This window comes from Macaca mulatta, chromosome 7 (assembly GCF_049350105.2).
Source record: "Macaca mulatta isolate MMU2019108-1 chromosome 7, T2T-MMU8v2.0, whole genome shotgun sequence".
Classification (NCBI taxonomy): Eukaryota; Metazoa; Chordata; class Mammalia; order Primates; family Cercopithecidae; genus Macaca; species Macaca mulatta.
In genome coordinates this window covers 137,683,057-137,696,569 of record NC_133412.1, presented here as the reverse complement: position 1 = coordinate 137,696,569, position 13,513 = coordinate 137,683,057, and the positions used below count along the sequence as shown (strand labels likewise).

The following is a 13,513-nucleotide window of genomic DNA, read 5'->3' as shown; positions in this document are numbered from 1 at the left end:
TATTTTTCTTTATAATGGCTTTATTGAAATATAATCCACATGCCATGTAATTCACTCATTAAAATGTAACAATTTGGTTGTTTTTAGTGTTTTCAGAGTTATACAACCATCACCATCATTTTCTTAATAGTGTCCTTTGAAGCACAGAAGTTATTAATTTTGATGAGGTCCAATTTATTAATTTTTCTCTGGTTGCTTGTGCTTTTGGTGTCGCATTCAAGAAACTACTGCCTAACCCAACAACATAAGGATTTACTCCTATGTTTTCTTCTAATAGTCTAGTTTTACCTCTTTTATTTAGGTCTATGATCCATGTTGAGTTCAATTTTGCATATGGTGTGAGGTATGGATCCAACTTCATTCTTTTGCTTGTGAATATCTAGTTGTCTCAGAACCATTTGTTGAAAATATTATTTTCCCCATTGAATGATCTTGGCACCCTTATCAAAAATCAATGGCCTGACCAGGCGCAGTGGCTCATGCCTGTAATCCCAGCACTTTAGGAGGCCGAGGTGGGCAGATCATGAGGTCAGGAGATCGAGATCATCCTGGCTAACACGGTGAAACCCCGTCTCTACTAAAAATACAAAAAATTAGTTGGGCGTGGTGGCGGATGCCTGTAGTCCTAGCTACTCAGGAGGCGGAGGCAGGAGAATAGCATGAACCCAGGAGGCACAGAGCTTGCAGTGAGCTGAGATTGTGCCACTGCACTCCAGCCCGGGGGACTCTGTCTCAAAAAAAAAAAAAAAAAAAAAATCAATGGCCCATAATACATGCATGGGTTTATTTCTAGACTTTTGATTCTATTTCATTGATCTAAATATTTGTTCTTATGCCAGTACCACATGGTCTTGATTTCTAAAGCTTGTAGTAAGTTTGAAATCAGAAAGTGTTAGTCCTCCAAATTGGTTCTTCCTTTTCAAGATTATTTGGGCTATTCTGGAACCCTTACAATTTTATATAAATGTTAGAATCATCTTGTCAGTTTCCGCAAAAGACTGAGCTAGGGTTTTGATAGAGATTGCATAGAATATGTAGATTAATGTGAGGATTACTGCCATCATAACAATATTGTCTTCCAATACACTGACATAAGATGTCTTCATATTTATTTAGGTTTTCTTTAATTTATTTCAGTGATGTTTTGCAGTGGGGTCAATCCCCAACTGAGGCTTTAAATGACTTCACTTTAGCCGTGGTTGTCACTTTGAAGCCTTTTGAGAGACCCTGAGTGAAAGAAGTCAGCTAACTGCTACCATATTCCTGACCTACCAAAACTGTGAGACAATAAATGTTGCTGTTTGAAGCCGCAATGTTTTGAGGTAATGTTATATAGCAGTAGATAATGAAGACAACCAGGAATATTCCCCTCCTAACTTTCCACCTCTCTAACTCCTTTGAGTCATCAGTTCTCAGATTTAAATGTCGATTCCTCAGGGATGACTTTCCCTTTCCCTGACAATCTCCCCCATACCAGCAGGCCTCTGATGATACATTCTAACAGCATCCTCTTCTTCTCTTTTGCAGCACTCATCACCATGGCAATTTGTTCATAATCTGAGTATTTGTTTTATGCCTGTCTTCCCTCAAGACTGTCAGTTCCATAACTGAGCAGGCTGTATTTATTTCATCCACACTGAATTCCCAGCACCTAATATGGTGCCTAGCACAGAGTGGGGACATAGTAATTGTAGAATAAAAAATGTAAACTTAAGAATGAATTAATAAATAAATACATCTAAGCCTCATAGTTCAGAAAGGAGGGAGAGAAAAGCCTAGTAAAGATAGTTACAAAAGTCTCATAATTCCAGGATTTTCTTTTTAAAAAATACTTATTAAATGGGCCAGGCGCGGTGGCTCATGCCTGTAATCCCAGCACTTTGGGAGGCTGAGGCAGGCGGATCACAAGGTCAGGAGATTGAGATGATCCTGGCTAACATGGTGAAACCCCGTCTCTACTAAAAATACAAACAATTAGCCAGGCATGGTGGCTGGTACCTGTAGTCCTAGCTATTTGGGAGGCTGAGGCAGGAGAATGACGTAAACCCAGGAGGCGGAGCTTGCAATGAGTCAAGATGGCGCCACTGCACTCCAGCCTGGGCGACAGAGCGAGACTCCATCTCAAAAAAAAAAAAGACTTTTTAAACAAAACAGGAGGTGCAGTGGCTCACACCTATAATCCCAGCACTTTGGGAGGCCAAGGCAGGCAGATTGCTTGAGCTCAGGAGTTCGAGACCAGCCTGGGAAACATGGTGAGACTCTGTCTCTGCAAAAAATACAAAAATTAGCTGGGTGTGGTGGTACGTGCCTGTGGTCCCAGCTACTCAGGAGGCTAAGGTGGGAGGGTCACCTGAGTCCAGGAGGTGGAGGTTACAGGGAGCCATGAATGTGCCACTGTACTTGAGGCTGGGAGCCTGTTTGACAGAGCGAGACCCTGTCTCAAAAAACAAACAAACAAAAAAACCATGTCAACATAGTCTAGTTAAAAATTTGTTATAACAGAGTTTATTATAATCTAATTCTCCACTTTAAAAAAAAAGCCAACCAGGGTTAGCCGATAGTCCAGGAGTTGACATGGGTAATAGAGGATGAGAGGGTAAAGACAGAGTGCATGTTTAAAAAGCTGCCCCAATATCCAGCCCAATAGGCTGGAATTGATGTTCCTCTGCCCTGGATATTGAATCTGGGAAAGGTGTCCAGTTTTTCTATGAAGCTGAATGCCGAAAGGAGGATGTTGAAGTCTGAGGATAAACCTGTGGCCTGGCAAATTTAGTCCCGTTGTTTCAGGTGACTAAATTCTATACCCTTACAAGACTTTTAAAATGATAATATTATATAATCAACAGCTCTGTATTCCATCTAGTGAATTGGTTTTATTAGCGATTCTTTATCTTCACTGCCTACCAGATAACATCCAACTCACTCCCTAGCCAGATGTCCAGGACTCAGCTGACCTTTCAGGCCTGCCCACTGCAGACACCATGCTCTTGGCACTCCACAGTCACAGGGTCCACTTTCCCAACTCTGTGGCTTTGCAAGCGCTCTTCCTCTAACTACAAGTTCCCTTTCAGTACCACCGAATCCCTCCAAAGCTAAGTTCAAATCAGAACTCTCCTGCAGCCCTCAGAACTGACTGCTCCATGGCTCTGTCTTCCTGAGGCACCTCGTGCATTTATCACTTCTGTGGCTAACAACATATTTAATATTATATTGTGATGATGTATTTTATTTATCTTCTCTGCTACATAGACCTGGAGGATATTGTGTTTGTCTTCATCTTTCTTCCTACATAACATAGTACATGGCTCTGGATGGAATAGGGGCTTAATATATATTTGTTGTTGAATGAAAGAACAAATGTTAAAAGGCTTCTAAATGAATCTGATATAGTTTAAATCCCAATGCCAGTAATAACAATAATAATATAGTCATAGAAAGAGATTAAAGTTAAAAAGTATTAATTTGCCTTTTTAATTATGAAGTTCTGTTTCCCCGTGTACCAAAGAAGACATCTCATAAGGCAAAAATGAACTTAGAAATGAACAAACAAGGCCGGGTGCAGTGGCTCACACCTATAATCCCAGCACTTTGGGAGGCTGAGGTAGGCAGATCATTTGTGGTCAGGAGTTGGAGACTAGTCTGGCCAACATGGTGAAACCCTATCTCTACTAAAAATACAAAAAAATTAGCCAGGCATGGTGGCACACGCCTGTAATCACAGCTACTCAGGCTAAAGCAGGAGAATCACTTGACCAAGGTGGAGGTTGCAGTGAGCCGAGATCACGTCACTGCTCTCCAGCCTGGGCTACAGAGCAAGACTCTGTCTCAAAAAAAAAAAAAAAAAATTCGAAAAATAAACGAATGTTTCTTCACTAGTACACTAGAGCACTGACTAAATGTTCTAATACATTGCTCTTAGTAGTCACATAGAGCTCAAATAAATAAATAAACAATAAAGCAAACTACTAAAAATAGGAAAATGAGCTTTTCAAGAGCTTTCAGGAATTCTTTCACTGCTGTTCAACTTTTAACCAGACAATCTGAAAAATTTTTAAAGCTTAATAATAACGAATAACCATCTTCTATAAAGTCAAAGTAGTTTACTTGAGATACAGGGACTTATCACAGAAATGGAATGTACCAGGTTACTTAGGGCATGATGTTTGAGAGGACAGTGTCTTCATGACCAAGTCCAGTGTATCCTGAATCCTTATGTTATTTGTTTCCATCAGGGAAGGATGTCTCCCAAATGATTTTGTGTTTTCTTCTGGATCAAGGGGGTGAAGCGTATGGGGGTTGAATAGACATCGAGGCTCCCCCAAGATGCCAACTCTGTGAAAAGAATTATTGGGACAGCTGAAGTGGTGAGGCCAAAGACTGACGTGGAGAGTTGAGACTGTGATTGTGGTTGTGTGTATGTGTGTGTGTATATACACTAAAGCTAAGATACACTCTCTCCCTTTTTAAAAACCTTCCCTGTTTCCATGAACTACTACTGTAGTCTAATATATGAGTCCAAAAGTAAATTCTTAGCAAGATTTTGTAGTAGCGCTTCCCACATTTCTCAAAAATGATTCTACTAATAGAAAAACCTCAGCCTTAAAAAAATTCAGTTACAGGGCCGGGCACGGTGGCTCACACCTGTAATCCCAGCACTTTGGGCGGCTGAGGCAGGCAGATCACCTCAGGTTGGGAGTTTGAGACCAGCCTGACCAACATGGAGAAACCCCATCTCTGCTAAAAATACAAAATTAGCCAGGCTGGTGGCACATGCCTGTAATCCCAGCTACTCAGGAGGCTGAGGCAGGAGAATCACTTGAACTCGGGAGGCAGAGGTTGAAGTGAGCCAAGATTGGGCTACTGCACTCCAGCCTGGGCAACAAGAGAGGGACTCTGTCTCAAATAATAATAATAATAATAATAACAATAATAATAATAAACAAATAAATCAGTTACTCACTCCTCCAAACTAGAACTATTTGGAGTCTAGCACCACTTTCTAGCAATTTTTTTTCTGGTCTAGATGGGTGTACCTCAAGATTCTCTAGAAAGGAAACTAGGAGGGCAGCAGGGCAGAAGTAAGAAAATGGGGGCTGTCATCATGGCTCAGTTCCCTGGCAGAGGGCCCCTGCCCCTTCCAGTCCCACCTGGGATGCCACCTCAAGGCACTCATGTTTCTCTTGCCAAGCCACTTACACTGGCATGGACACAGAGTCCAAAGCTCCCACATGCTTTTGCATCTCAGCTGGGAATCTGACATCTACTTGATGATACTTTTTCTCAAAGACGTTTTGAGCTTTTTCTCTGAGAGATGGCAGCAGAGTAGACATGACTGGAGAACGCATGTTGATGGCTTTTTTAATTGCTGGGCGTTTTGCCATCATTCTCCTGTCGGGGAGGAAGGTGACATTTAGGTCATACAACCCTGTTTTCTAGAAATGTTCTTGAGGCCAAGTGCAGTGGCTCATGCCTGTAATCCCAACCCTTTGGGAGGTCAAGACGGGAGGATCACTTAAGTCCAGGAGTTCGAGACCAGCCAGGGCAACATAGCAAGACCTCCATCTCTACAAAAAATTTCAAAAATTAGCCAGGCGAGACAGCATGCCCACAGTCCTAGCTATAGGAGGATCACTTGAGCCTGGGAGGTTGAGGCTGCAGTGAACTATGATCATGCCACTGCCTTCCAGCGTGGGTGACGGAATAAGATGCTGTCTGAAAAAAAGAAGACGAGGCCAGGCACAGTGGCTCACACCTGTAATCCCAGCACTTTGGGAGGCTGATGTGTGTGAATCACCTGAGGTTAGGAGTTCGAGACTAGCTTGACCAACATGGTGAAACTCCGTCTCTACTAAAAATACAAAAAATTAGCCAGGCGTGGTGGTGCATGTCTGTAATACCAGCTACTCAGGAGGCTGAGATAGGAGAATTGCTTGAACCAGGAGTTGGAGGTTGCAGTGAGCCAGGCTTGTGCCACTGCACTCCAGCCTTGGCAACAGAGCAAGATTCTGTCTCAAAAAAATAAAATAAAATAAAATAGAGGAGAAAAAAGAAAAGAAAAGAAAGGAAAGGAAGAAAGGAAGAAAAGAAATATCCTTGAGCATAGGAAAGTCAAAAGGTCATACCTAAACTGAACAAAAGTCATGCGTTTCTTTTCCCCTCCTGATTCCTCATCTTCACGCCTCCTGCGAGGAATGTTGAACATATTGGTACGAAAGAGTCTCCCTACTTCTTCTTCAATCTCTGTCAAGTGTTGACGTCGGAAGACAATCCAAGCCACATAGGTACAGAAAGTGTAAAAGGACTATAACAAAAAATAGACAAGAATCACAATCCTTAGCTGTGAAATGGAAAACTCCCACCTGTCTATATAACACAGCTAAGCAGACACAAACCCAGATGACCCCATTTCCCAATATTCCTGAAACACTGTGCAAAATTACACATGTACTCACTTTTGCACAAGGAAGATCAGACCAACAATTTAAGGTATAGCACATAGCTTGTTAGCATCCTTTCTAGAAAGGCTATTCGCTAAAAATAAGTGTCTGACAAATGGTCATTTGTTGTTGGTATAAATTGTTTCATATCAAAAAGCACCAAAACATAAGTGACTCACCTCAAAGAACTTCCAGTCTTTCTGTGTATCTGATATTTTCTCCCTGTAACATAACAAGTCACAACTATAGGTTGAGAGGGAAGTTCAATCTTTCAGGGACCTAGTCCTTATCTTCCTCTAAAGTTAGGGTCATTATCTTGGCCCCAAGATTATTTTCAGCTACACAAATGCTATCAAAAGGCCTTGATAAAGAGTCTCAATACTTTCTTCTTCAACTTCCTATGTTACCCAGATAAAAATCCCTAGAATGGTAAAAAGTTAATCGATATAAATGTGGGGTCAACAAACCAGTGAGGAAATGTATTTTTCCAAAGACTTCTAGTAATTTGAGTATTGGGGAGGTAAGGAGAGTGGAAAGGTGATAAAGAGGAAGCAGAGAACTAGAAGGTAAGGCTGCAATAAAGAAAAGGAAAATAATTAGCAAACAATAGTTATGGCTATTGGGTACAAAAAGAAACAGAAACAAAAGCCACAAAGATCTATGCCAAACCAACCAGTAGACTGAGAACAGCAGTGTGCTCCTCCTTTTGATGGGCATGGGCAAACCTGAGTCTTCTCTCTTACCAGGAGTCCTTGGAACACAAATTCAATGTTAAGAATACTATACTTGGCCAGGCGCAGTGGCTCATGCCTATAATCTCAGCACTTTGGGAGGCCGAGGTGGAAGGATCACTTAAGGCCAGGAGTTTGAGACCAGCCTGGCCAACATGGTGATACCTCGTCTCTACTAAAAATACAAAAATTGGCTGGGTGTGGTGGTGAGCACCTCTAATCCTAGCTACTCGGGAGGCTGAGGCAGGAGAACTGCTTGAACCTGGGAGGCAGAAGTTGCAGTAAGCCGAGATTGTGCCACTGCATCCCAGCCTGGGTGACAGAGCAAGACTCCATCTCAAAAAGAAAAAAAAAAACATACTAAACTGGCATGGGCACAATTAGTGAACATGGCCTCCCCTCCTAACAATTCTGATTCTGACTCCCAGCATTAGGAAACCAGACCTGGTCTGGGGAGCCCTTGAGAGTTGATTGAGGGGGCTATGCATCTGCAATCACTTCATCAGTCACAGCAGCCAAGGCCAGACCCTGGACACTTCAAGGCTGATCCTGGTTTTGCTTCTTTTTTAAGACAGAGCTGGAGTGCGGTAGTGTGATCATAGCTCACTATAGCCTCAACCTTTTGGGCTCAAGCAATCCTCCCACCTGCCAATCCTCCCCCCTCCAATCCTCCCACCAGACTGTAGGAGTTCAGGATGGTTCTGGAGAGCCTGGTACCCACCTCAGCCTCATAAGAAGCTGGGACCACAGGTATACACCACCACACTGGCTATTTGTTTTTCTTTGATACAGGGTCTCACTCTGTCACCCAGGCTGAAGCACAGTGGCATAATCATGGCTCACGGCAGCCCTGACCTCCCCAGCCTCAGGTGATCCTCCCACTTCAGCCTCCCAAGTAGCTGGGACTAAGGCACACGCCACCACGACCAGCTAATTTTTGTATTTTTTGTAGAGACGGGGTTTCACATGTTGGCCAGGCTGGTCTCGAATGCCTGAGCTCAAGCTATCCACCCATCTCACCGTCCCAAAGTGCTGGGATTACAGGCATGAGCCAAGGTGCCCGACCTGCTTCTGCTTTTGTTGGAGCCTTCCTTGGAGGAACTGTGACTCTGAGGATTGGCCTTGGTACCAGGCTCTCCAGAACCATCCTGAACTCCCACAGTCTGGGAAAGATGACCCAAATCTCACAGGACCTTCGGCCTTCTCACAAGGACTTCCTGGTCTGAATGGGCCTAAACTAGCCCTTCACTTGGGGAATGAGGCCGAAGAGGTGGTTACTGGGGCCTGCCCCTCCCCTCCTACAGACTCTCTTCATTATATATTGGTTTCTTCATGTGCAAGTCTTCAATAAAGAACTGCGGCAATAGCAATTACAGTGAACATGGACTAAGTATGGAGTATGTGCCGGGTACCGCGCTAAGCCCTTTACACGTATGATCACATCTAGTTTTCATAACATCCCGCACCATGCTAAGCCCTTTACATGTATGATCATATCTGGTCTTCATAACATCCCTACGGTATAGTCAACATTATTATTCCCAATTCTCAACTGAGGAAACTGAAGTTGAGACTTAAGTCCAAAGACATATATTTAATTAGGGGCAGATCCTGTACTAAAAATCAGGCCTGTCAGATACCCACATCTGTCCTCATAACTGGAATGTGAGGAGAATAAGCTTTTTTCTTTAAAATAGTTTGCAGATAAACATATTGAACAACAGAGCTCAGCGGAAACTTTTCGGAGCAACCCTCAGCATTTCTTTTCTGTGCAACCTGAGGCCTCCACCTGAGGGGTGTGCTGATGTGAAATTTCTGCCCTTTGAAAGCTCCTCTTCCGTAACCAACTGTAAATCTTCTGCCAGCTGAAACCAGAGACCATGAACACCTGCCAAGCTGAAGCAAGAAAACCAGCCAAAGTCTGTTTTGGGAATAAAGTCAGCTTGCATTCTGGGAGATCGAGAGCAGAGCTCACAACAGCACAAGGCAAACCAGCACCATCTTAGCACGGTTTTGAAATGAGAGTGATTGCCCAGGAAACACACTTTCTTTCCTTTTCTTTCTGGGTTCTTTTTTTAGATATTAGAAGAGAAGGTAAGGCTGGGCACAGTGGCTCACGCCTGTAATCCCAACACTTTGGGAGGCCGAGGCAGGTGGATCACCTGAGGTCAGGAGTTCGAGACCAGCCTGGCCAACATGGAGAAACCCCATCTCTACTAAAAATACAAAATTAGCTGGGCGTGGCGGCAGTTGCCTGTAATCACAGCTACTCAGGAGGCTGAGTCAGGGAGAATTGCTTGAACCCAGGAGGTGGAGGTTGCAGTGAGCCAATATCGCGTCACTGTACTGCAACCTGGGCACAGAGCAAGATTCCATCTCAAAAAAAGACAAAAAAAAAAAAAAGAAGAAGAGAAGGTAACATGAACCTCTTTCCACTTTCCCTCAAGTTGCCATACACACTGCAACTCTTTCTCTCTCTCTCTTTTTTTTTCTTTTTTTTGAGACAGACTTTCACTCTTGTTGCCCAGGCTGGAGTGTAATGGCACGATCTTGGCTCACCACAACCTCCGCCTCCCAGGTTCAGACGATTCTCCTGCCTCAGTGTCCCAAGTAGCTGGGATTACAGACATGCACCACCACGCCCAGCTAATTTTGTATTTTTAGTAGAGATGGGGTTTCTCCATGTTGGTCAGGCTGGTCTTGAACTCCTGACCTCAGGTGATCCGCCTGCCTCAGCCTCCCAAAGTGCTGGGATTACAGGTGTGAGCCATGGCGCCTGGCCTAACTCTTTCTCTCTTAATGCCCAAAGCAAACTGATGTAACCCATACTGCAAAAATTAAGTACAGAATGTCATGGGTTTCTTCTTACCATTCTGATTTAGCCCTGCATATGAAATAGAAATGTGCCCAGGAAATGGGTGCATACAATGAATACATTTGGGGACTTCAAAGTTAAAAGCTCTACATATTTATTTCTAGCTGGTATATTTTGAGTCGTTTTCCTGTCTTTTTTGGTATTTTATAATTTTTATATTAAGTATATATACTTAAAATAAATTGATTATAAATTTAAAATTTTATTGATTATAAAATAAAATTGGCTGGGCGTGGTGGCTCACACCTGTAATTCTAGCACTTTGGGGGGCCAAAGCAGGAGGATCGCTTGAGCTCAGGAGTTCAAGACCAGCCTGGGCAAGTTGGCGAAACCCGATCTCTACAAAAAAACACAGAAAAAATAAAAAATAGCTGGGAGTGGTGGCACACACCTTGTAGTCCCAGCTACTTTTGGGGCCAGGTGAGAGCATTGCTTGAGAACAGGAAGTTGAGGCTGCAGTGAGCCGAGATAGTGCCACTGCACTCTAGCCTGGGTGACAAAGTGAGACTCCATCTCAAAAAAATAAAAAATAAAAATAAATTTAATTTAATTTTAAAAAATTAAAATAACAAAATTTAAGCCTCCCAAAATTGTCTGCAAATAGAAATGGGGTTTAAACAATACAATCCGTGGAAATATAATACAAGTCATAAATGTAATTTTAAATTTTCTAGAAGAAAAACAAGTGAAGAGAAACAAGTGAAGCTAATTTAATAATATATTTTATCTAAACCCCCCAAAACATTATCATTTCAATATAGAAGCAATATTTCTAAAGTACTGAGATATTTTATTCATTTTTAGATTTTCTGTGTACAGTGCTTATTTTTCACTTACAGTATGTTTCAATTTGGACTATCTACATTTCAAAGTGCTCACTAGCCACTTGTGGCAAGTGGCCACCATGCTGGTGAGCACAGACGCCATGCATTCCATGTTTGAGGACACAACCCAAAGGAAAGAGGGGAAAGCCAGCCTGGTAGTAAATCTAGAGATTTTTAGTGGCCTGTTATGATGCTTTCTTATTCCTTCTTGCTACCTTAGACTCTTGGCTCCAAATCAAAATGAAGAAAGTATATTTTATGATTTGTCATTCCTAAAGGGAAACAAAGTTTAGTCCCAGACTTCTGGGCTGGGAAGAAAAAAAAGTTGTGCTCCCCTATTTGCCCCCTGCTGCTGTAGGTATAATCAGGTTTCAATGAAGGGCAAGGTCTGCTCTATACAAGACAGTATCAAAGGGATGTATTTTAGGGGAGGGGAAAGAGGCTTTGGTGCAGCATGTGACTGGGGGTAAGGGCAGAGGAACAGGGCTTAGGGATAATTTATACACCTGAGTTTCAAAAAGACTCCCTTTTTCCCCGTCAGCCCCACCGCTAGCCTCTCTGGTCACCCATCAAGTGACAGCTGCACTGAGAACAGTGGAAGAAGGTATAAATGCTAGGGTCAAGGTGGGGGTGGAGCCAGCATTGGCCATCACCAAAGAAAAGATCTAACTATGGCATGTGCCTGCCACCAAGGAGGTTTTCATATCTTAACTTGGAAAACACAGAGAACTTTTATTGAACATGTTCATCAAAATTCTGCCAAAGCTTTTGGGATGTCAGGGTTCCTCAGACATTTAAAGGCACATGCTTCTACTTCTCAAGAGACATGAAAGCACTAAATTAACAGCATCCAAACTGCTGGTTCTACTAAAATCTTTAATCCTAGAGATAAATAGCATAACGTGTTGTAGTCCAATATTAAGTGTGCATATGAGACAAAACAGGGACCAACCCCCCTACACTTAGGGACCTGCCACCCCACCCCCACCCCCAAACATGGAAATAAAGGAAAGCCTTGAGTTCCTTTAAGGGAAATTCCAGGCACCTAGCTAGCTCTGAGAAGTAAATGAGCAACTTGATAAGCAAGAAGGTAACAGTAGCTTAAAAGACAGCCAAGGAAGTTAGAGTCACAAGATGTTTGGTTCTCTATATAAAGTAAAAATAACATTTTAACATACGTCCCTGGTTGTTTTTTAGAAACTCAGACCCCCACCAAATGGGTCCACTGGCATATAGACCTCAGATAAGAGGAGATTGAGGACTGAACTCTGACTGCATTCATTGTTCTAAAGTTCTTCCTGAGAGGCCTAGAAGAAGTCATGTCCACGAGCCAGACCTAACACATCTTCCTACAGACCCCAAGTTTTTTAAACAAAGCTGCTCTACCTTAACCAAATCAGAAAATCTTTGAATCTGCTTATGACCTGTAAGGCCCCGCTTCAAAATATCCTGCCTTTTTAGTCCAAACCAATATATAACCTCCATGTATTGATTTACAATTTTGCCTGTAACTTCTGCTTTCCTAAAATTTACTCCTGCCTTTAAAAACCCTTGCTTGCAAGCCATCAGAGAGGTCAGGTCTTAAGCGAGAGCTGCCTGATTCTACTTGCTTGGCGACCTGCAAATAAATGCTCTCCTTTCTCCTGATATTACAAACCATGGTGTGGATGTTTCACCTGACTGCATCAGGCAAGCAGACCCCAGTTCACTTCGGTAACACATATCTGAGAGAGAAAAATCAGAAAACACACATGCAAATATTAGCTTACTGAAATCAGAAAGAAGTGAAATGTTAAAATGAGTTAATCACCATAACTGGCAAAAACATTGTCCTCATCTCCTCCTACATAAAAGCCACCAAAAGAACAATATAAACTTCTGAATCATGGCAAAAACCTGTTCCAGTCTGTCTTCTATGTCCTTTGTTCAGCGTCTGACCTGTATGGAATTTGTTATGTGGGTGGTGAGATCTACGCTCATTCTTCTATAAAGTGCTATCCAGCAGGCAGAGGAAACATGGGTTATGTCGCACACAGTGGAAAAATGACCAGCACCATCTGGAAATGAGCTAGTGCTAAACAGAGGCCATCACCTACTTTCAAACATATGCGTTCCTTTAAAGGTTTATATAAAAATTGCCTTGGAAAAAGTACAATTACTTCAGTGGTACAATTATGCCGAGAACTAAAAAATATTATAAATTCTCTAATTATGGTATAATTGTTTATAGTTTGCTTTTTATCCCAACATTAGTTTGCAATGTATATGTGTTTTTAAAGATTAAACCTTAAGTATGAGAAATTAAAAAAAAAATTTTTTTTTGAGGCAGGGTGTTGTTCGGTCACCCAAGCTAGAGTGCAACAGCACGATCACGACACATTGCAGCCTCAAGCTCCCTGGCTCAAGCAGTTCTCCCACCTCAGCCTCCCAGGTGGCTGGAAATACAGGCATGCACCACCATGCCCAGCTAATTTTTAAATTTTTTTTCTGGAGAGAGGGTCTCACTGTGTTGCCTGGGCTGGTCTTGAACTCCTGGGCTCCAGTGATTTTCCTGCCTCAGGCTCCCAAAGTGCTGGGATTACAGGCATGAGCCACTGTGCCTGGCTAAAATCATTTCTTAAGAGCAGGTTTTTGTTTTGTTTGTTT

At 42.5% G+C, this 13,513-nt stretch overlaps 1 protein-coding gene across 2 annotated transcripts in view; it reads right to left on the bottom strand.

Annotated features, from left to right (window-relative positions):
- Nucleotides 1–4,087: 4,087 nt before the first annotated feature.
- The window catches only part of PPP1R36 (protein phosphatase 1 regulatory subunit 36), a 43,496-nt gene continuing 34,070 nt past the window's right edge, over nt 4,088–13,513 (bottom strand). For both annotated transcript variants that reach the window (XM_015143888.2, XM_077941132.1), the window contains 4 exons: nt 6,617–6,659; nt 6,123–6,301; nt 5,197–5,388; nt 4,088–4,332 (listed from right to left, as the gene is read on the bottom strand). In XM_015143888.2, the coding sequence (XP_014999374.1) occupies nt 4,146–4,332; nt 5,197–5,388; nt 6,123–6,301; nt 6,617–6,659 (601 nt within the window). In that variant the 3' untranslated portion in view covers nt 4,088–4,145. The remainder of the gene's footprint in view (nt 4,333–5,196; nt 5,389–6,122; nt 6,302–6,616; nt 6,660–13,513) is intronic.